The 24,331-nt window shown below is 37.0% G+C and overlaps 1 protein-coding gene across 6 annotated transcripts in view; it reads left to right on the plus strand.

Annotated features, from left to right (window-relative positions):
* Nucleotides 1–24,331, plus strand: part of Xrn1 (5'-3' exoribonuclease 1) — a 96,620-nt gene that overhangs the window by 3,868 nt on the left and 68,421 nt on the right. For 5 of the 6 annotated variants that reach the window (XM_055629642.1, XM_055629644.1, XM_055629643.1 and 2 more), the window contains exons 2-14: nt 2,937–3,169; nt 4,885–4,982; nt 6,957–7,066; nt 7,164–7,274; nt 9,151–9,233; nt 11,767–11,854; nt 11,940–12,108; nt 12,889–12,956; nt 13,270–13,407; nt 16,084–16,150; nt 16,349–16,454; nt 17,920–18,009; nt 21,626–21,782. In XM_055629642.1, coding sequence (XP_055485617.1) covers nt 2,937–3,169; nt 4,885–4,982; nt 6,957–7,066; nt 7,164–7,274; nt 9,151–9,233; nt 11,767–11,854; nt 11,940–12,108; nt 12,889–12,956; nt 13,270–13,407; nt 16,084–16,150; nt 16,349–16,454; nt 17,920–18,009; nt 21,626–21,782 — 1,518 coding nt within the window. The remainder of the gene's footprint in view (nt 1–2,936; nt 3,170–4,884; nt 4,983–6,956; nt 7,067–7,163; nt 7,275–9,150; nt 9,234–11,766; nt 11,855–11,939; nt 12,109–12,888; nt 12,957–13,269; nt 13,408–16,083; nt 16,151–16,348; nt 16,455–17,919; nt 18,010–21,625; nt 21,783–24,331) is intronic. The other variant, XM_055629647.1, reaches the window with a different exon arrangement.

Genomic DNA, 24,331 nt, shown 5'->3' on the forward strand with positions numbered 1-24,331 from the left:
GGGCCTCCAGCCACATACGTTGCCCTGCGGTCATTCTCTTCACATGCCCACACTTGACTCTCTTCAAGTTCTTGTTGTCTTTCTCATTGATAAATTGATTTGTTAACTTTGCTTCAGTCTCATTCATTAGGAAATTCTCCTCTGTGGTGGACAGCAAGGATCCAGATGTCCCCAAGATTCTGAGAACTCCTCAGGCCGCACTGCTGACACCAGCCACACTGCTGGCCTTTCTTGCTGTCAGTGACGTTCCGTTTCATTGCAGATGAGCTGCTGGTGTGGTTTTAGAGTCAGTAGCACCCTCACTGAGGAGGGAGGAGATAACAGCTGTACTCAGGGTGCAGTCTGGCTCAGCACTTGATTAATCTGCATGAAGCCCAGGGGATAGCTGTTGCCTAATGTGCAGGAAGTCTGCCTTTTTAAAATCCACTGGTCCAAGCCTGTCCACACCTTTCTCCAAGGTTTCCCAGAGGGTGGATGTTCAGAAAGAAGGTAGACACATACTCATGACCTGTCTTCCCTACAAAAACCATACAGCTAGCATCATAACATCTTAGAGCTGAACATTTCTTTGATCTAGCACAATGCTATTAAAATAGCTAAACCTTTGGGCTCTGCAGTAAAAAGTGCTTATTGTTCTTGCAGAAGACTGGCATTCACTTCCAGTACCAAGTCCTCAGAGGCTCACAGCCTGTAACTCCAGCTCCACATGTTCCAACACCCTCTTCTGGCTTCCTTGGGGACTTGCACACACATGCACATGCACACAAACATATACTTTGAATTCTTTTTAAATCTTAAAAATAATAGCTGAATTTTGTTAAATGTTTACTATGAACTAAAAAATTTTATTTTTTATACGCTCCATTTACTTACTTAACATACAATCATAGTATTTTGGAGTTTTTTAGACAGAGTCTCATGTAACACACACTGGCCTTGAAATTGCTATATACCAAAGGATGACCCTAAACTCTTAATCCTGCCTCCACCTCTTAAATACTGGGTTTACTTGCATATACCACCAGCCACACCATACCCAGCCCCATAGTATTATCTACTTTGTTTTTATATCTGAAACCTGAGAAAATTGAGTCATAGGAGCTGCTGACCTTGAACTATTGGGCTCAGGCAACCTTCCTGTTTCCATGTTCTGAGTAGCTAAGAAAACAAGAGGCAAGTACCACTCCCTGCCTTCAGAGATTGTGTTAGTCTTGTTTTGTTTACAGATGCTTGGGCAAGTACCCTGTACCCTCCTTTCAGTGATTAAAAATGTTTCTTTTATACTGAAATTTCACGTACACTTGGACTGTTCCAGCTGTTTGCTTTAGTCCATTATTTGAAATCACTGAGGGCTGATTTCCCTTCATTACTCTGCATTTTAATTTACTTAATATTGTAACACATTTCTTCTCCTAAAGAAATAGAATCATTTTGTATACATCATTTCACTCTCAAGAACTTACAGTGAGGTTTCATTTGGGGTTTTCAGATTCTTGAAACAAATAGTCATGTTTATAGCTGTTAATTTCAGTTGAGCCTATTTGATACTCTATAATTACATTTAGAAAGTTTTTATGTGGTACTTGTGTAATGCTGTAAAGTGGGTATTTTAGATAAATGTTTGGCAGTGTTAAATGATTTAAAACTTGCCAGCCTCAATCCTCACAAGGCAGGCCATTTTTCAATAATGAGCAAATACATTGTTACCTGCACGTGTTTACTAATTAAATTCAAGCTACTTTTAATTAATGTATAGAGGAGACCAGTCAAAAATTCTTTGATTACACTAGATAGAATTGGCTAGTTGCAGCCTTTTCAGTTCTCTGTTAGTGTACCTTTGTATCAGCAGTGTTCCCCTTACTTGCTTAGAAGAAAAATAAATGAAAACCAGAGTCATGAGGATCTTCCACAAAAGTAGGTAGCACATGGTTTCTCTACCCCCACGAAGCCCCACAGTGACAGCTAGAGGCTGACTTTCCATTGTATCAGGTCAGCTTTCTGCCTCCATTTTCAAATAATCTAAGTGGGGGTTTTTTTTGTTGTTGTTTTTTGTTTTCTTTTCTTTTCTTTTCTTTTTTGTGTGTTTCTGTGGTTTAGTTTTTGGGTTTTGGTGTTTTGAGATAGGATTTCTCTGTGTAGCTCTGGCTGTCCTGGAACATTCTGTAGACAAGGTTGGCCTTGAATGCATAGAGATCCACATGCTCTACCTTTGAGTGCAGGGACCAAAGGTTTGTCAGTTTGATAATCTAAGCTTTAAAAACTAATGTAACCAATTTAAATGGCTCTGTTTGAGTGAAGCAAATGCAAAGGCATTAAGTCGTTTATAAAACCTTTTAATATTCTTTTATTAAATCTTTTGCTGTGAATGGGCATCGTTTCCCATGTATAGAGGAAATCGAGACTTGGAGCTGCCATGTAGAAAAAAGAAGGAAGCTAATATTTGGAGCACCTTATTAACTAAGTGCTTTACATGGTGTTGTCTTTACTTTGAATAATAGATTATTTCCTCCTAGTAAATTAGGTCAGGCCACTGGTAAATTATATAACTACATAATTTATCTCTGCATTACTAGTTGCTCCTGTTTGCTTTCCTTTATCTCCTTTATTCAACAGGGAATATTTATTGGAGTTTTTTAAGGTTTATTTTTTATTTTATATGTATTTGGTATGTGTGTCTGCATGTCTGTACACATGCATGTGGTGCCTGAGGAAGCCAGAAGAGGGCGTTGGATCCCCAAGGGCTGTGCATGGCCTGGTGTAAGTGCTAAGATCCAAATTTTAGTCTCTGTAAGAAGACCCCTGGAGTGTTTCTATAATCCGAACACATTACATCCTGGTTTGGTTTGGTTTGGTTTTGAACCTTTGAATAATCACTTTTCCAGGCATTAAAATAGTTATGATTAATAATCTGGAGCATATTGTTTTTCTTTTTTTAGATTCCAGAATTTGATAACTTGTACCTGGATATGAATGGAATTATACATCAGTGTTCTCATCCTAATGATGATGATGTTCACTTCAGAATTTCAGATGACAAAATCTTTACTGATATTTTTCACTACTTGGAGGTGCTGTTTCGCATTATTAAGCCCAGGAAGGTGTTCTTTATGGCTGTTGATGGGGTAGCGCCTCGAGCAAAAATGAACCAGCAACGCGGGAGGCGTTTCAGGTAAGTCACTTAAAACATAATACAGTGCATCTTCTGTTCATACTATTAAAAGAAAAATAAAGAGTCCAGAACTATTAAAAATACCGAGACCCTTAAATGCAAAAGGGTTTTTTAACCCAAAAGTGAGATTTCTAAGGACTAAAGACTTGACTTAATCAGAATCTTTAGACATGATATTTATTAAAATAGGTTTAATATTTATATAATTAATATTAAAATAGGTTTAAGGAATCACTACTCATATTAAGTTGCTGATGGTGCATCACCTTTATCCCAATATTCATGACAGGCAGGCAGGTCTCACCATGAGTTCAAGACCAGCCTGGTCTACATAGAGAGTTAGCCACCAGAAGGGATCAGTATATCTTAGATTTGTCTACTAGATCCACATTAGACAAAAAAGAGACCACCCAATTCTTTGCTTCTTAGTGCCTGCAATGTTACTAAGCGCAGGGATTTCCTTGTCATCATTCCTCTCCATCGCTGAACCCTCACCCACAGGAGCCCTAGTGCCTCAGCCATCATGGTGGCAGCATCAGACCTCCTCCCACTTTCCCAACATTTATGGAGGCTTCTAACTAGCAAAAACATCAACTCATTCCCAGCAACTGAAGGGAAGCCTGGCAGCTCTATTTGTCTTTAACTTCATGACCTTTTCATTATCAGAAGTAGAAAAGAATACTGGCTATGGATTGAGGACCAATCAGGTGTATCTACCACAAACAAATCTTAAATGATAGGTTGTCACAGAGAGCCCCATGTTTCCTAGAAAGTGCTTCAGACTGTTTAATGCTTGATGTCTTAGCTCTGAATCTGCCTTCTGGCTTTTATCTATACTATCCACTAAAATTTTTTTGCAAGATCTCAGGCTTATGTCAATCAGTCTGCATTGCTTCCTCCACCCACACTCATCCATCTTTCTTTCTGGAATTTTCCTTTCCATTAACTTCACATAGCTTTGCTCTGTTTGTTCCACGGTGGACTCTGTCATCTTCCCTTTCTCTGCTCCTTTTTTCCTAAAGTATCATTAAATGAAATTTCTTGAGAACTGGGCATGGCAATACACACCTTTAATCCCAGCACTCCAGAGTCAGAGACAGACAGATATCTGTGAGTTCAAGGCCAGCCTGGTCTACAGAGCAAATTCCAGGATGGCCAGTATTGTTAATACTGAGAAACCCACTCAAAAAACAAAACAACAACAACAACAATAATAATAACAGCAACAATGTCCTTGAGTCTCTGTCCTGAACCCCCAGTGATCACATCTAATGACTTTGATTACTATGTCTATGCTATTGACTCCCAAATTTATCTTTATGGTGTTTTCTGACTCCCAAGTTCCTTTTTATTAAACTGCTTGCTGAATGCCTCCTTTTGGATAGCCCAGGTAACAGAAGGCTTATCCATTCTATTATAACTATTTTAAAATTTACCCTGGTGCGGTGGCACCTACCTTTAATCCCAGCACTGGGGAGGCAGAGGTAGGCAGATCTCTGAGTTCATGGCCAGCCTGGTCTAATAAGAGTGAGTTTCAGGACATCCAGGGTTGCTACGCTACACAGAGAAACCCTGTCTCAAAAAGAAAAAAGTTTGAACCATAAGGTTGACTAATTAGTGTTTTATTTATAAAAGCTTCTAAATAATGGTTTGTGTAAAATATTTACCTTATTTTCTAGAAAATGTAAACTTTTTTTCTCTTTGATTTTTTTAAGGTCAGCCAAGGAGGCAGAAGACAAAATTAAAAAAGCAATAGAAAAGGGAGAAACACTTCCTACAGAAGCCAGATTCGATTCCAACTGTATTACGCCAGGTAAATTGACTGAGAGACATTCTAACGACTTAAGATAGAAATTGAACTTTTTCTAACATATTTTTGTTTTTAGACTGTTTGTCCTTAGACTTTCATTAGCCATATTTTTCCATCTGTGTATACTCACGAGATGATATCCCTCATCATGTTGGTTTTATAATTATTCCTATGAAGACCCACTGTGGGGTTTGTAGATGTAGATGAGCAGATATGAGAGGACTTTGCCAGCTACATAGAATTCCTGACTGGAAGGAACTTACAAGGGCTTTCAATTTACTTTGGTCAGTTACCAGTATTAAACACACTCATTGATTTGTGACTTACCAAATTTCTCTACCTACTGTGTGGCATCAGGATGAGAAATCCATTCTTTTAATCCGGAGAGTTTACTCTTCTACCCCCTTACAGAAACTAGGATTTCTATGACTTTAAAATAGGGTCAGGGAAATGGCTCAACAGATACAGGCCCTTGCTGAACAGCCTGATGACCTGAGTTCAATTTCCAGGACCTACATGCTGGAGGAGAGAACCAACTCCTGCAGGTTGTCTTTTCCATACACACACACAAATAAAATAAATTCATAAAGGTAAAAGATTATGATAAAGTAATTTAAGTTTAACTTAGCTTTATATACTTCACCCTACTTGATACCCTTGAGGGAGTTCACTGGCATCTTCATAGTCCTTTATTTTGAATAAAAATCTTAAATGTAACTTTTTAAATTCTATACAAACTAATAATTTTATTTTTTGTTTTAAGTGGCTTAGATATACATTGCTGAACTTAATAACCAGCTTTTCTGGATATAATTTAAAATAGTATTGCCTTTGAGTGTTAATCATCTGACATTTTCTATGGCATAATTGTTGCATAATCATTTTCCAGAGTAAAAATAAATTTTCCTGTTAAGAATAGTAGTTATTGGGGCTACAGAGGTGGCTCAGTGGTTTAGAGCACTGATTGCTCTTGCGGAGAACCTGGGTTCAATTTCCAACACCCACATGATGACTCACAGCCTTCTGTAGCTCTAGTTGCAGAGGATCAGGTGCTCTCGGTGTCTAAGGACCCTGCATGCACGTGGTGCGCATACATCTGTTCAGACAAAACACTATACATAAATAAATAATAAAAACTTAGAGCAGAGCAGTTACTGTGAAGATAGCCCACTCAGCAGAATACTTGTCACACAAGCATAAGGACCTGAATTCAACCCCAGCACCCATGTAAGAAGCTGGGTGTGGTGGTATACACTCGTAATCTTAGTGTTGGGGAGATGAGGCAGAAGGATCCCTGGGACTCACTGGTCAACCTGTTTTGCCTGCTTTGAGTCCCAGGTTCCAGTGAGAATCTGCCTCTGAAAAGACAAGGTGGCTGGGCATGGTGGCACAGGGCTATAAGTTATTAATAATATATATTAACAATAGTAGTTATTATTGGCAATCTAATTATAGCCACATGTCTTTTAAAAATGCTTCAATATCTAAAACCATTAGTGGGTAAAAGCTTTGCCACACAAGTTGACCTGAGTTCAAAGCCCAGAACCCATGGTCAAAGGATAGAATGGATTACCAAAAACTGTCCTCTAGCTTTTACACATGTGCCATGTAATGCAAATGCTGGCCCTCACACATTACACATCATACACATACATAATAAGTAAAAGTAATAATATGCTTAGGAATCCAGCAGAGACATAGGAAATTGAAGTTTATTAGAGTTCAGCCTGCTCTTAGATAAGCTGCTTAAAGCACAGTGTATACACAGTGTAAAATCCATGACTGTACTTTTATAGCACTGACTAGTGACATTTGCAGCATTGGAGACACGGTATATTATTATTTGCTTACAGGATAAGCAAGAAAGCTTTGAGCTTTCTTTGAGGATACTGATTATATGTTGTTACTTGGAACTTAACTATTTTTGCTGTTTTTATCTCTTTCTCAGATTAACGTTTTAAAATTTTTTATTTATAGGGACTGAATTCATGGCCAGGTTGCATGAACATCTGAAGTATTTTGTAAATATGAAAATTTCCACAGACAAATCATGGCAAGGCGTTACCATCTACTTCTCAGGCCATGAGGTTACTGTCTTTTTTTAATCTAAGGAATTTTTAAAGGTTTATTAAATACTTTGGAGCATAGCATATCACTACCTTCTTTTTTAAACATTATGTTTAGACTCCTGGAGAAGGAGAGCATAAAATCATGGAATTTATCAGATCCGAGAAAGCAAAGCCAGATCATGATCCAAACACCAGACATTGTCTCTATGGCTTAGATGCTGACTTGGTAGGTATAACACTTATTTTCATTGTAAGCTTATGTCGTATGCTAAATACTGAAGAGATGGAATTTTAATGCAGATAGTTTGCTGGCTATAGCAATGAATACAAAAGTGGTTGCTACATTTGTCATTATCTAAGTTCTAAAAGAATTGGGAAAAGAAGCTTCATTTGTCACAGATTATGAGTAACTGACTTCAGTATAGTCTACAGAGCTAAGTAACCCTAATTGTATGAGTATGCTGCTGAAAAGCAAATGCTGATGTCTGTGAAAGAGGACAGTTTTACCTAAGGTCAAGAATAGCTTGTATGGGCTGGAGAAATGGCTCAGCGGCTGGCTGTTCTTCCAAAGGTGCTGCTTTAAATTCCCAGCAACCGCTGAGTCTAGTGAGATCTGGTGCCCTCTTCTGGTGTGCAGGCAAACATGCTGTATAAATGATAAATAAATCTTTAAAAATATAAAATAAAATAAGAGCTCCGAACTCCAAGCTCAGCTTCAAATACCTTTTATATAATGAGTATTTTGTTTGCATGTCTGTATGTGCACCACATTTTTGCCTGGTGCCTGAGAAGGGCATCAGATCCCCTGGAACTGGAGATAGGGATGGTTATGAGCTGCCCTGTGGGTATTTGGAACTGAACCTAGTTCCTCTGCAAGATCAATAAGCTCTCATTAACTGCTAAGCTATCTCTCTAGCCCCCTATCAGCTAAGTTTTCATACTAACCAAAAACTAGGGAAGCAAGCTACTATAATGACCTTCCTTGTACCCTTAAGTTTTCATAAGGTTTTTTTGATTAGTTTGGTTTGAGCTTCTTTTTGTTTTGTGTTTTGTTTTGTTTTGAGACAGGGTTTCTCTGTTTATCCTTGGCTGTCCTGGACTCACTCTGTAGACCAGGCTGGCCTCAAACTCAGAGATCCTCCTGCCACTGCCTCCAAGTGCTGAGATTAAAGGCATGTGCTCGAACATACCACAAGTTTTCTTAAGTATTATATTTTTAAACTTAATGTAGTCATTGACCTCTTTCTACCAAGCTAGGTTATTGAAACAAATCCCATACACTGTTATCACTTAATAAATACATATTTTCCTAATGTTTTTATAAACAAGTTTTTAAGGCACTTAGCCACAATGCCATGATCACACATACAACAAAAATTGTTAAACATGTAAATAACCACGTCTGCTTGTCTCATGTCTCATTTTGTTTGAATGAGAATTTAAATAAAATAAACAATATGTATTGCCAATGGTTCACATGTTCACCCCACTTTTGAGTTCTTTTGAGGAAGTAGGATAGATGAAAAAAGTGCCTTTTTCATTTTGGAATGAATTTTCATGTTAATGTTATCCTGACTTCTAAACATCCTCTGTATATTTTTTAGCATGGAAAAGTTGCTGCTTTTAATTTCTACCATTAAGAGGTAGGAATATTTGAAAATCCAAAGAAAGTTTTGTGATTTAGGGGAGGAGAAGTGGGGGCATAGTGTCAATTACAAGGCTCATGGGCTGGAAGGTGAATGTAGTCTAGAAAAGTATACTCACTTGATTCTATCCCATATCCTGCCATTGAGGCTGGAGAGATGGCTCAGCAGTTAAGGGCACTGTCTGCTCTCCCAAAGGACCCGGGTTCAATTCCCAGCACCCACAAGGAAGCCCAATTCCAAAGGACCCAACACATTTACACTAATGAACATAAAATTAAAAAAAGAAGCTCTTGACCATATCCTGCCATTAGTTTTTGATAGCTGTATATTTGATTTTAATTTTTACATTTTGACTTTTAGATTCTTCTCTGTATAAAAATTTCATTAAATTGCTGTTGGAAATCTAATGGAATGAACAGAGCTAGAATAGAAATATTTCATAATTATTTTCAACAGATCATGCTTGGATTAACTAGTCATGAGGCGCATTTTTCTCTCTTGAGAGAAGAAGTTCGATTTGGTGGGAAAAAAACACAAAGGTAAATTATGTTGAAAGAATGAACAAAGTAAAGCATGTCTTGTAATCCCTTAACACATGGGTTGTGCAAATATTTCCCCTTAATCCATACATACCTATTTTGGTGAAGTCCACTCTGTCTTTTTTTTTTTTTCCTATGCTTTTAGTGTCTTAGCATCCAAGAAAGCTCTGCCAAATCTAATGTCATAAAGGTTACCCCTATGTTTTATTCTAAAAGTTTTATAGAGAGGTTGTTTTGTTTATGTTTATGTTTTGTTTTTGCTATTTGGAACTTTGGTTATTTTGCAGGAATGGGCTGGAACCCAGTGGTGAGCACTGAGCTGCTTAATTATACTTCAGATTGAATTACATAGTTTTTACTGACACAGTTGGATTGTTAATCCATTCTGAATTAGTATTTGTATAACCTAAGATAAATCTAACTCCATTCTTCATATATAGAAATTCAGTTTTCCTATCACTATTTGTTGAGAAAACTGCCCTTTCTCTATTGAAAGTCGTGGTTCCTTATTGAGAATCATTTGTTCATATATGCGGAGTTTTATTTCTTGTGTTTTCTACACTATTCCTTGGTCAAATATATCTGTCTTTATATCATTTCTGGTGTATTTGTGTAGATTTCAATGATATTAACATTGAAATCAAGAAGAATGAACCCCCAACTTTATTCTTTTGAAAGCTTGATTTTTTTAAAGGATTTTTTTTGTTGGGTTTTGTTTTGTTTCGTTTTGTTTTGCTTGTAGGAAAACATCATTGGGGTTTTGGTAGGGATAGCTTTAAGAAAGATTTAAGAAATCTGTAGATTTAAAAGCATCTTGATATTGGGTCTTCTAATCCTTGAGTATATGTTTTGTGTCTCCTTTTAATTTCTTTCAGCAATATTTTGTAGTTTCCCTGGTTTAGCTCTTTGGTTAAGTTTATTCCAAAGTATTAACTTCCAAAGGATTAACTTCTGGGTATCATTTTTATTTGGAATCATGTTTTTGGGGTTTATTTTATGTTATGTGCATGAGTGTTTTGCTTGCGTCTAGGTGTATACACCACATGCATGTGTGGTGCCCACAGGCTAGACAAGGATGTCAGATCTCATAACTGGAGGTACAGATGGTCGTGACCCGCCATGTGGGCACTGGGAACTGAACCCAGGTCCTCCAGAAAAGCAGCCAGGGCCCTTAGCCACTGAGCTGTCTGTCTAGCTCCTGGAATAATTTTCTTAATTTCCTTTTGGTTTGTCCTTTGATGGTGTACAGAAATACTGCCTACCTGGTTCCCTGCAGATACAGTATTGGTTTATTAGCACTAATATGTTTTATGTAGTCTATGGAGTTTTCTGTATGTAGACTCACACCATCTGAAAACAGATAAAGTTGTACTTATCCCTTTCCAATTTTAATTCCATCTCTTTATCTTTCCTGCCTCATTGCCCTGGCTAGGAGTTAAAGAACAGTGTTGAATAGCTATGGTGTGTTGAATAGCTGTGGTAAAGTAGGTATCCTTGTCTTATTCCTGGTCTCAGGAGTAATGTTTTCGCTCTATAATGTTTATTATGTGTTTTCGTAAATGTTCTGTCATATTAAAGATATTATCTCTATAGCTCTTACTCTCTTTTTTGAGAGTGTGTTTTACATTGTGTGTGTGAGAGAGAGAGAGAGAGAGAGAGCGCGAGAGTGTAGCACACATATATGCAATGTCATAGCATGTGTGTAGCTGAGGCTCTCCTTGTGCCATGTGGCCTCTGGAGATCAAACTCGGGCAAATAAGCAGTTTTGACCACCGAGCCTCTTCCTAGCCCACTCTCTCTAATTTTGACAGTTTCTTTCTATAGGCCAATAGGCCAAGCTAGCTTAGAACACTCTTATGTAGGCCGGGCTGGCCTCAAACTCATTACCCTTCTGTCTCTGCCTTCTGAGTACTTGAATTTCAGGTGTTATCACGGGAGATTATTTGATACTGTAAAATGCTTTTCTAAAGAATTATTATGGAAAATTTCTTTCTTTATTCAATTCATGTGTTATATTTGTTTTCGTATGTTGAACTGCCCTTATATTCTTGCCATAAATCTTGCTTATATGTTATCTATTTAGATATGTTACTGTCTTCTAATAGTCTTCTTTATAGCTAAACTTGGAGTATAAGCCATTATGTAGTCCTAGCCAATGCAGGAAATAAACCATATTGCATAAATTTAAAATTATACATGCACACATACATACACACACACACACACACACACACACCCTCACTAATTTATACACTTCCTACAATGACCAGCAAAATAAGTGGGCAGGACCACACTAGTTTCTTACATGTATTTTATATTAGACCTTACAATTTCTTGAGTCCATTCATCAAAAGTATAATGTAAACTTATTATTTTGAACATCATGTTTCATCCATTAGGATGGAATTCTCATATAATTATATAAATTACTTGCTCTAAATATAAGATTTATCTCTTAATGACAATTTTTACTTAATTGTTGCTGCATTTTTGAAGTTGGACCACTCTGTTTTGATCACTTGACTAATTACAGGGTATGTGCACCAGAAGAAACGACGTTTCACCTCCTACACTTGTCTTTAATGAGAGAGTATATTGATTATGAATTTTCAGCATTAAAAGTAAGTGTTAATATGTCCATGGACCACAGTTTTTTATATACAGAAATTTCTGTAGGATTACACTTTGTTCTCCATTTTGTCATAGGAAAAGATCACATTTAAATATGACATTGAAAAAATTATAGATGATTGGATTTTGATGGGATTTCTTGTTGGCAATGATTTTATCCCTCATCTACCTCATTTACATATTAATCATGATGCACTGCCTCTTCTTTATGGAACGTACGTTGCTGTCTTACCAGAGCTTGGAGGTAAGAGCGCTCTACTGGTCATTTAGTACCCTCTGCATATTAGACTACTGCATGCATGACTACACAGGCACTTGAGGTTGTCATTTTCAGTGGTCACTATAGAAACTGGCTATACATGTCAAGTATCTAACCTCACTGACTCTGACTTCTCAGGAAAACCAGCAGACCTCATTGGGTTCATTTCATTCTGTTCAGAAATCCAGTTCTAAATATACATGAAAAGTATTCACTATAAACCAGAACAGTAAAAATGGGAAGTTGGCAAAAAATTTTTTTCTCAAAATTACAGGGCATTATTATTATTATTATTATTATTATTATTATTATTATTATTATCATCATCATTTCTTTTCTTCCTTTTCCTTTTTGAGGCAAAGTCTTACTGTGTATCCCAGGCTGGCCTCAAATTCAAATCCTCCTGCCACAGCCTCCCAAACAATAGAACACAGGTGTGCGCCCCTCAGCCAGCCACATCTTTTCTCATATGTATGTGTCAAGTTGAATGATTACATAGACTGTAATACATACAGTATTGTTACAGATATGGTTGGAAATGTGGAAGCATTATTATTATGTAACCTGGAATTTCTAGTATTTTACTTCAGTGCCTGAAATACAATAATATAGAGGTTATAGAAACTGAAGTTGGTTTATAGATAGCAAAACAATTAGGTTTTCTTTATTAGAAGAATGGTTCAGTAGTTTGTGGAAAGAATTTTATACAGCTGTTTTTAAAATATTGTCAGTTTATGCTACAAGTTTAGATTTGGTTCCTTTTAGGTTATCTTAATGAAGGTGGACATCTCAACTTACCTCGATTTGAGAAATACCTTGTGAAACTATCAGATGTAAGTAACCACAAGGTTCTCCCCAACCCTGCCCAGGGTCACTGAAAAGGTTCATTAATTATTTAGTTAATATCAGAAAAAACTTTTGTTGCTTTGTTCTTATTGTTCATTCTATATAGTTTCACTTGAATTATTTCATTTTCAGTTACTTATGTTTAACTTTATGTTTAACTTTCAGAGTTAATGACATTATGTATGTGTGTATATATAAACATTATTCAGTTTTCTGTACCCCATAAATAGTTTCTGTTAGAAATTTAGGTTTTATTCTTTTGGACCTGTTTAAATCATTTTAAAATTTATTTTTGTTCAGTTTGATCGAGAGCACTTCAGTGAAGTCTTTGTGGACCTCAAGTGGTTTGAGAGCAAAGTTGGTAACAAGTATCTCAATGAAGCAGCAGGTGTGGCAGCAGAAGAAGCTAAGAACTGCAAGGAGAAGAGAAAATTAAAGGTGATCAGTTTCTAGTGTCTTTTTTTTTTTCCTTTAAAAATTGTAACAGTAAAATTAATATTTCTTGTTTCTCATTTTCCTCAGGTTTCAGGCGGTTGTTTCATTTTCATTTCTTTTTTATGAGCATCTAAAATATTCTTGTTTCTGTCTCTGTGTTTTTCTCATATCATAAATATGTCTTTAAGGAAAAACAAGTTTCTTATTTTCCTCGCTAGGAAATAGCATTATGTTTCCTCTATTAAGAAGCTAATAAACGGGGCTCAGAAGTCAAGAGCACTTGCAGAGGCTCCAGGTTCAGTTCCGTGCCCCCATATGGCAGCTTACAACAGTAACTCCAATTTCAGGGGACCTACCACCTTTCCTGGTGGATGCCAGGAAAGCATGTAGTATACATATATACATTCAGACAAAACTTGTGTGTGTGTGTGTATATATATATATATATGATTTTAAAAAAATTAAGGATGCCAATAAATTAACTTTTAAATTATTTAAGTCATGTTACTTGAAAACAGCAGACCACTGGACTAGTTTATACTTATTTGGGGCCTTTGGAGATTGTTTGTTTACTTGCTTGTTTATTTGAGACCAGGTAGCCAAGACTGGCCTTGAACTCCTGATCTTCTGCCTTCATCTCCTAAGTGGTGGGATTTATGAGTGTGTTACATGGTGATATTGAATTAGCTCATTAAATATAGTTACAGCATTTACTTTTGTGACACTAGACCAGCAGTGGACTGATTAAGAATGATGAGTATCTTATGGCATCTCTAGGGACTTGGGAGATGGCTCAGTGGTTAAGAGCACTTGCTACTCTTGCAAAGGACTCAAGTTTGGTTCCCAGCACACATGTGGTGTCTCACAACTGTCTGTAACTCCAATTCCAAGGGATCCAGCACCCTCTTCTGGCCTCCTTAGGCATCAGGCATGCATGCAGTATGCTTAAATACATGGAGACTGAACATTCATACACATAAAATAAAAGTAAGTCAACCAGGCGTGGTGACACGCTCTTGTAATCCTGCACTCAGGGAGGCAGAAGCAGGCAGATCTTTGTGAGTTTGAGGACAGCCAAGGCTACACAGAGAAACCCTATCTCAAAAAACCAAAATAAATGAATGAATCTTTTTAAAACAGTACAATGTCTAGTAAATGTTTCTTCTTAATAATGAATGATAGGCTCAATGAGAATATTCTAGTGTTCTATAAAACGTCTCTACAGTGTCTTGTTCGTGTTAAGTTTGAAAAAGAAACCTCAAATTTTTTTCAGCCTGTTTATAATGATGAGATCCTGGCTCTGTTTAGGCTCAAGACAAATAAGTTTTCCTCTAGGAAATGTAAATATCCTGATTTTTTTCTGGCACAGTTTTTCTAAATTTTTTTCTCATTTCTCTTTTGAACATTTATGCATATGGTGTATGTATGTATCTATATGTGTGAGTGCATGTGTGTGTTGGCACATGTGGAGACCTGAAGTTGTCATCTTCAGTTGCTCTTCACTGTTTTGAAGCAGGTGAACCACAGCCGACCCATAGCTGACCAATTCTAGCTGGTTTGCTAGTCTGCCTCCCAAGTGCTGGGATTGCAAGCAGCCACCACAGCTGTCTGGCTTTCTACATGGGTGCTGGAGATGTAACTCCATTCTTGCATTTGGCATCAGGTGCCTTATCCCCAAGCTGTCTCCCCAGCCTAACACTATGAATGCTTTTCTGTGGGACTGGGCAGGGATAAGTCTGATCCCACCACATGGATTTCTCCTAAGAAAACAAGCTTTGTTCTGGGTATGATGGTACTATAAATCCTACTTGAAATGCACAGATTTAAGGATCTTGAATTTCAGGTCAGGCCTGGGCCATACAGTAAGGTTATCTCAAATAGAAAGAAAGGAAAAGGAAAGAAAGAAGAAACTTTGCAACTTTGGAGGGAACCCGTATTCATAAAACCTACATGTATATGTAAATAACTCCCAGGTCCTCCACCTTAACATGATCCTTAAACTTTACCAGTCTTCCAGGATTTAAATATAGAAATATATACAGTCCTGACCCCTGAGCAGAAAGCTAGTAGAGGCCTGGGTTACATGAAGAAAAACTAATGGGATTCACTGTCAGTAGCTAGGGAATGAAAAACAAGAAAGGATTAAGATCTAAAATGAATGAATGAATAATGAATGAATGAAGCAAGTGAGCAGAACATAAAAGATAGTAGGTTGGAAGAACAGTTTTAAGAATAACAAGATTCAGAGATTCAGACAGCACTCATTAACTCCAAGCTTAAACAAATAGATTGTATTAGTACTAACTCAAATTTTGCTGTCTAGCAATGTTAACTTGATAAGTGGTAAAATTATTTCATTTTTGTTTGTATTGTAATATAATTTTTAGATATTCTTGGTCTTGGTACATATGTAATTAAATATACTTTTTGAACTTTAATGGGAATCATTATGTATCTGAGTTCTAGATAATAAAAATGTATAACTTTAGAAAACATTTGATAACCAAAAAAACATACACTATTCCAGTTTTTGTTTTTAATCTTTTTTTTTTTAAGCTGGTACAGAGAATCCTTTAAAGATTATTTCAGTTATATTTAGTATTTTTCTAATCTCACTTTTACATGTCTGACTTGAAAACATCTTACAGTTCATCTTATGATGATTTATAACTTTTGTAGGGCCAGGAGAATTCCTTAAGTTGGGCTGCTTTAGACAAAAGTGAGGGTGGAGGAGTGGCTTCTAGAGGTGAGTACACGCTCTGTTTAGTGTTTTTTGTTGACATAGTAGTTGTCATGACTCTCCTCTATTAGTATTAACCCACAGTATTGAATGGGATAGAGTCCCATGATAGTTGATGAGCACCAGTTTTGATATGCATTGATCACAACACTAGGTAAACAGTATTCACAGTTGCCAGTCACAGCTTTCTGATTTTTCTCACAGATAATTTTGAAGATGAGACTGAAGAAGATGATCTGTTTGAAACTGAATTTAGACAATATAAAAGAACATACTACATGACGAAGATGGGAGTCGATGTAGTATCTGAGTATGCTTTGCTAACAGTTTTGTTTTGCAGTAGAAAAGTAGATTTTTTTCAGTTCTTCAGAAAACAACTTGATTTTGATGAAGTAGTGGGAGATTTTTTGGTTTTGTAAATTGTGCTTTTTATGATAGTTATTCTGGGATGTGTTCTATTGCTATGATAAAAATTGCTGAGTAGATGAACTAGGGAGATAGCTTATTGGGTAGCATTTACTGCACTAACTGAGGACCCAGGTTCTCACCCCTAGCACCCGTGTAAATGCCCAGCTCAGCTCTGTAGCAAGATCTTGTCTTTAAAAAAAGGAGGCTGTACTAAACCTCTGGCTCACATCTCTCCTCTCTTTATCTCCAGAATCTGCACAACTATTAAATGGTGATTACAAAAAGTTCCCAGCAACTCAGAGAGGCGTTTATAATCTAAAGACAAACAAAACCACATATTTATAGAACACACATTATTGATACTTTTTTAAATTGGGTGAACAAGGAAGACTAGCTCTGGGGTGGTAGTGTGTGGCTAGTCTGAGCTATTTGGGAAGCTGAGTCCACAGGCTCACTGGAGCCCAGAAATTCACTGGGCACAAGAGCACAGCCTCATCTCAGCAGTGACGGAAAAGGAGTATACCAAAATGATTAGTGATTGCTGGAAGGTGAAAAGAATTTCTTTCTTTCAGAAGTTAATTATTTTTTATTACAATTTATTCACTTAAGAATGATTTTCTTAATTATCCAGTTTCCTAGCAAACCTGGGTCCTCAGGTAATACAGCAAATGCTACCCACTAAGCTAGGAAATACTTATTCAAAAAAAAAAACAAAGGTAATATATTCAATGTTTAAAAGCATGCCTACCAAGAGAACCAACTCCTGAAAGTTATCTCATGACCTCCGCACAAATACCATAGCATGCACACAAACACAAAAAAAAAAACAAGTTGATAAAAAGACAATTTAAAGATATGAGCATACCTACCAGAAATGCAAAGATAAGAAATTTGTAAGTCATTATTTTTGACTTGTTTTATTGTGGCAATTTGAAAATTTGTTTAACCCAAATCTTAATAATGGAATTTGGCTTGAGATAAAAGACTAGCAGGAATCTTGTTCAGAAGATAGAGTGCTTTTTAAAAGGTGTTGTAAATGCTGTCGCCAGATTTCTAAGAGGCCCCAGGTTTGTTCTCACTCCCACTATTAAGAGACTGGTAGTGCCACTTTGTAGAAAGGTCATTAGATGACCTTCATAACTTTAGGCAAAAATATGACATACTGATAACTTAAGTGTGCACAGCAGCCTTAACTGCATTGATAGTTGGTTCAGGAAGTGTAAAATAACCTTTCATGTGACAAGATAGAATTGTAAATTAGTGTGGAATTTTTCTGTTTATAAGTTTTAGGTATTAAAAATGCACTGAAGACATTGGCCTATCTTCAGAAAACAGTGTTGTAATAAAAATGCCCCTTTCTGTTTCAGTGAGTTTCTGGCTGATCAAGCTGCCTGTTATGTTCAGGCTATACAGTGGATCTTACACTATTACTATCATGGAGTCCAATCCTGGAGCTGGTAAAGGCATCTCATTTTATAATGATTCTTACTAGTAGAGTCTCATTTACACATTTCTTTCCTTTTATTTCTATTTATTTTTTCATATATTTATAGTCAAGTTTAAATTAAATATAGTTGTTGCAAGATATTTGATCACACTGTGAACCCTGAGATTGTGTTGTTTACTGGAAAAACCTGTTTCTAGTTGTGGTGTGTCTCAGCCCTAGCACACCTTTAATCCAAGACAGGATTAAATAAAATCAACTATAGGTCAAGAGATGAAGCAAGCAGCAAGTTAACAGGAAGTGAGCATAGGAAAAAAAACATAAAGAGTAAGAAGAAGTCAGGGGGTCGGAGGGAGAGACACACACACAGGAAGTGGAAAGGTGGGGTTATTGAGTTTGGGGGGTTTTGAGACAGTGTGAAGGAGAGTTTCCTTTTGGGACATAGGCTGAGAAGGAAGTTCAGCTGGGTACTTTCATTGCCTCTCTAAGCCAGCAGGCTTTCACCCCAGCATCTGACTCCTGAGGCTTCACTGGTAAAATCAAGGAATTTAAATTTTGATTTAAAAAAAAGTAGTCGTTTTAATTGAAAATATTTTAAAGAATTTTTTTCTTTATTAATTACACTTTATTCACTTTGTATTCCCCCTATGGTTCCCTCCCTCCTCTTGTCCCAATCCCTCCCTTCCTCCACTCTCTGCATGCATGCCCCTCCCCAAGTCCACTGATAGGGGAGGTCTTCTTTTCCTTCCTTCTGATCCTAGTCAATTAGGTCTCATCAGGAGTGGCTACATTGTCTTCTTCTGTGGCCTGGTAATGCTGCTTCCCTCTCAGGGAGAGGTAATCAAAGAACAGGCCAATCAGTTCATGTCAGAGTCAGTCCCTGTTCCTATTACAATGGAACCCACTTGGATACTGAACTGACACTGTGCAGGGGTCCTAGGTTAAATCCATGCATAGTCCTTGGTTGGAGTATCAGTCTCAGGAAAGACCCTGTGCTCAGATATATTTCTGTTGCTCTCCTTGTGGAGTTCCTGTCCTCTCCAGATCTTACTGTTTCCCACATCTTTCATAAGATTCCCTGCACTCTGCCCAAAGGTTGCCCATAAGTCTCAGCATCTGCATTGATTGAGAAAGATATTTATAGCCCTAGCCTTTGTTAATCTAAAGTTACAAAATTCTCTATTAATCTGAATCAAAGTGGGCTGGGATGTAGCTAGCAATAAGCACTTGGATGAGGCTCTAGGTTCAGTCTTGAGCACCAGAAAGAAATGCAGAGAATCAAGGTTATAGTTCCATAATAGAGCACTTATCTAGCATGGATGAATTCTGGGATTTGATTCCTTATATCACCAGAAAACTAAAAATTAAAGAATCTGTTATGAATGACCGTGACCTAACAATTGTTTTCAATCTGAGTGTTTGTAATAGTCTGTACATTTTTGTGTACTCAAAAACAGTTCTCCTGTTAGCAGGAATAATTTCTGAAGAACAACTTACTTAAATGTGTGGCTGAAACAGTGAAAGAAAAGCTTTACTTGTTTTACTGAAAATAATAATTTCTCTAATGTTTTCTGTAGTGGTCAAATTTTGTCACTGACAAATTTCCTGACAGAACAACTTAAAAGAAGAAAGATCATTTTGACTCATGGTTTCAGGCTTCAGTTTATGCTCAGCCAGCTCCATTCTCTTTAAGCATGGTGAAAGAAAGCATTGTGGTAGTGTGGAATAGAGGAGCAAAATTGTTGCCTCATTGTGACCAGAAAGTAGAAAGAAAGCTAGAAGAAGGCCTAAGACAAGATACAGCCCCTGGGGACATGTCCCAGTGGCCCAGATCTAACTACTCCCACCTCCTAAAGTTTCCAGAACCTCCCAAATAGCACACCAGGTGTGAGCCAAGTGTGCATGAGTACAGGTGTCCGTGAGTATTATGGCGGCCATACTTCATGTCAAAGCAGCTTCATGTCAAAACCGTAATACTTCTGATCCTAACAGATTACATCTACTCATTCACTAAAACAGAAAAATAATGTCCAGATGTGGCAGCTTATATCTGTAATCTTAAGGTAGGAGGATCACCACAAGTTCAAGGTCAGCTATACTGCAGAGCAAGACCTTACCTTCAAAAACACAAAAAAAAGAAAAAGGAAGGAAGCAAAAAATAAACCCAAATCATAATGCATACAGTAAAGACTTTTATAATTACAGCTGTTTCGTTTGTCTTCAAAGTACTTATGGTAGACTTCCTTTTAGAGCACCATCAAGAAGCTCAAAACAATGGAAAATAAGGTGGCATTAGGTATTAATTCAATTATTAGCCAGCTCTGAAAAAAAATTCTTACAGAGTGTTACATTCTCAGGGACTTTCTCAAGAACAATCTAAATTTAAATATTCTTATTTCTTATTTTTAAAGGAAGCTAAATGCCAGTTGTTGTTGTTGTTGTTTTTAAGTACCAAGCAGTAAAATCAGGTGTTTCAAAAACATTGTCATATGCTCAAAGTAAACAGTGTTTTCTACTTGCTACAGATGAAATTAAAACTCAGAAAACTTAAGTAATTGTCCCAAGATTGTGCAAAAGTCAGGTCAAGCCCATCTTCTTTGAATGGCAATATATTTTGCATTATTTCATATGCTGTTCTGGCGTCTAAACTTTTCCTATCTGTTTGAACTATGTGCCATAAGTATGGAATGTGAAAGTCTCAGGCAGCCCAGTTGGCTAAGCAGGTAAAGGCACTTGCCACCAAGCCTGACAACCTGACTTCAGTCCCTAGGGTCCACATGATAGAGAGAGCTGACTCCCACAGTTGTCTTCTGACTCCCACATGCATATATATTCCCAAACCAAAAACTAATAAAATGTCATTTAAAAAAAAATTTAGTCTTTCTCTCTTTTCCTTTCTCTATCTATATCCTGAGTCTCTGTCTCCCTGTGCCCAGTGATTTAAACACCTAGAGCATATAGAAATGTTTTTAATTTTATGTTCAAAGCCTTATTAAATCTTACCTATAGTTAAAGATGGAAAAATAGAATGAACAAAATGTGTGTGGTTGATTGGCTTAATCTTTATCACAACTACATTGATGTGTGCACTGACTGAAAGATGAGAGTGGACTGATGATGGTTATATGAGCCCAGACTCAGTGTTCTCTTTTCTTAGGAGCTGATTAGAGCTTTGATCTCAGTAGTCAGCTGGATACTGAGTGCCCAGCCTTTGCTTGGAGGGCTCAGGTTCAAGTGACTAGACTGAGATGACCTAACTACCTCATTACTGCCCAGTGTATTGATTGAAAGATCCGTGGTTCACATATGGGAACTAAAAGGAAACATCTCAGTGCATGGTGGCACTGTGTAGACACAGTTAAGAAAGTTGTGATTTTTGAGGCCAATCCTGGCTACCCAAGTGAAACCCTGTCTATAAATCCCCATCTGTCAAAAAATATATATCAGAAAATATATTTACTGTTACCATGTAAGCTAAACTTTACAGAAGTGATAATTTCTTATATTCAAGTGCTAGCACATGGATATGTTTTTAATTATTCCTGTGTGTTACTAAATAAATGTAGGAAAATGTTTAGTACTGACTGTTTTGCATTAAGTTTTCAGTTTAAAACTCATTTTTTCCACAGGTATTACCCCTATCATTATGCACCCTTTTTATCTGATATCCGCAATATCAGTACACTCAAAATCCATTTTGAACTAGGGAAACCCTTCAAGCCGTTTGAGCAGCTTCTTGCTGTGCTTCCATCAGCTAGCAAAAATTTGCTTCCTGCATGTTACCAGGTAGGTTTTAGAATCGAATGATTTTTCTTAGTGTTCTTTTTTTAAGGATTTTTTTAAGAATGGATGTTTTGCCTGCATGTATGTATATCTATGCATTACATGTATCCCTGGTGCCCACGGAAGCCAGATGAGGACATTGGATTTCCTGGAACTGAGTTATGTACAGTTGTGAGCGGCCATGTAGGTACTGGGAAGATAGTGTTTTTAACCACTGGGTCACCTCTCCAATCGTATTTAATTCTTCATATAAACCTGGAAACATTGCTACCCAAATTAATTTAATAAACAAATTTTTATCTTACACAGTATTTATTTTCAGTTGTTGTTTGTTTGTATTTTGAGGCAGGGTTTCTCTGTGTAGCCCTGACTGTCCTGGAACTCACTCTGTAGAGCAGGCTGGCCTCAAACTCACTCACAGAGATCCCTGTGCCTTTGCCTCCTGAGTGTGCTGAGATTAAAGGAGTGCGCCACCACCAACCTGCACACTTTATTTTCAATTAAATGCAACATTTTTAGCAAATCGTTAGCAAACAATTCCCTTACTTTTAATTGATTTTTTTTTTTTTTTTTTTACTTTGGACACAAAATATTTAATTTGGTTTGAAACAGAATAAAACTGTCAAAGTAGATAGTGGCTAGGTTTACTGAAGATGTTCTTTAGTTGGGGAGTTGGACACAGTTAAAGTCCTTACAGGGAAAGTGAATGAAGCAGATAAAACATTCCTTTTGTTAGGGCAACTTCAGAAACTCGGGTCCTAGCTGTCTGTCACAAGTAAGTGAATTCCTGCTGCCTGGGGTGTAGCTTAGTGGTAGAATGTGTGCTAAGTATGCACAGGTCCAGAAACAGCCTTGAGCACAAACAGGAAAAGTTCCTGGATAAAAAGTAAAACCAGAGCCATTCTAGAAAACAGTGTAGATGACACTAGGCAATGGTCATTACACAAAGACAATTAATTACAAGTTTGTGTAAGAATGAGCAAGATCAAAACCAAGGCAAACATTTCAGCAGTATGAGTAAACAAGTCATTCATAATTAACATGTACTTCCTTACACTGCCAAGTGAAATGTTTTGGTTGATTGGTTGGCTTTTTTTTTTTTAATGCAAACTCTACAAACTTTTCAGTACTTATTTTTGTCATTTCAACACTTTATATCTTTATTTCTGCTTGAAGAAATTAACCTAAAACAGGTAAAATCAGACACTGTCTCTTTTTCTGCATATTTAAAGGATAATCCATGTTCTCTTAAATCCTCTGTTACAGTGAGGACAATTCTAATGAGTTATTATCTTAATGCCAGTATTACCTCAGGATTTATTTATATTTTTAAGCATTACATTTATCAAATTGCAGGATTTCCCTCTTGTTAACATATTTCATACCAAGACAGGGTCTCCAAAGTCACGTTAAGCAGATTATAAAAGTAATCACCGTTTGCTTTTTCTAGAGTCTGTGTCAGTACCTCTAATTCTGTGCCTGGTCTCACACACACAGCCTTTGCTCCTTTAACATCGTCATACCCACTTCTGCCTCTCTCCCTGCACCCTGCCCTTTACCTGATCCTGGCCCCAGACTCCCTTTCTTAAGTATCTTTGATGTCTTTTGTTTTTTCCTTCAGCTACACTAGGCTTTGATAGCTTACCCCTGTTAGCCAATCCGTATGTTATAATCACATTTGTTTAATGTTCATGTAATAGCAATTAAATTTTAGGTTATCACTTTAGGGATATGCTACTTTGTTTTTAATTTTATTATCTTCCTTTTTTATTTCCTAATGCTTTTTTGCATAACACACTGATATGCTTTCTTTGTGTACCTCTTATAAAAACATAATAAAAATCTGTTATCAGACTCTGTTATTAATGATATTGTGGGTCTTGAATTTTACCTTTTTCCTTTTTAGATGATCTGTGATGCTAATAGCCATTTTACTAGAATCAGTTGATTAGGGGATGGGAGTAAATTATTTGAGGTTGAAGGGATAACTCTTAGGAAGTATGTGAAAGGAACTGAACTGAACTTGAAAATAAGAAAATAGAATTTAGATAGTAGATCTTAGAGAATGAAAAGACAGTAGAAAAATGAAAATGGGCTGGCAAGAATCTTAGCAAGTAAAGCTAGGCACTGCCATTCCTGGTAACTTCAATCCCCAGTGTCCACATGGTGCAAGGAGAGAACGGACTCTCATAAGTTGTCCTCTGACCTCCATAGACACACATGAGCATGTACACCATTACACACGGGCACACACATACAAATTCATAAAAGGATTCTAAGGAGAAATGAATTAAAACTACTAGTAGTTGGAGTGTGGTGGTACGTACCTATAAGTTCATTCTTGAGGTTGAGGCAGGAGGATCTTAAGTTCAAGGCCAACCTAGCCTACTTAGATTCGTCTTAACACGGTTGAGCAAGAGAGAGAAGTAACTCACAGTAAAGGTAATTTTGCTACATGACTAGGTTAAACAGGAAAGAACTGAGTAACAATACAGTTGAAATGCTTACAGTTTGCTGAACAAGCTGTTATGGGCTTGTAATCCTAACACTGG

The sequence above is a fragment of the Psammomys obesus genome, unplaced genomic scaffold, assembly GCF_907164565.1.
Source record: "Psammomys obesus unplaced genomic scaffold, mPsaObe1.curated_primary_1811, whole genome shotgun sequence".
Lineage (NCBI taxonomy): Eukaryota > Metazoa > Chordata > Mammalia > Rodentia > Muridae > Psammomys > Psammomys obesus.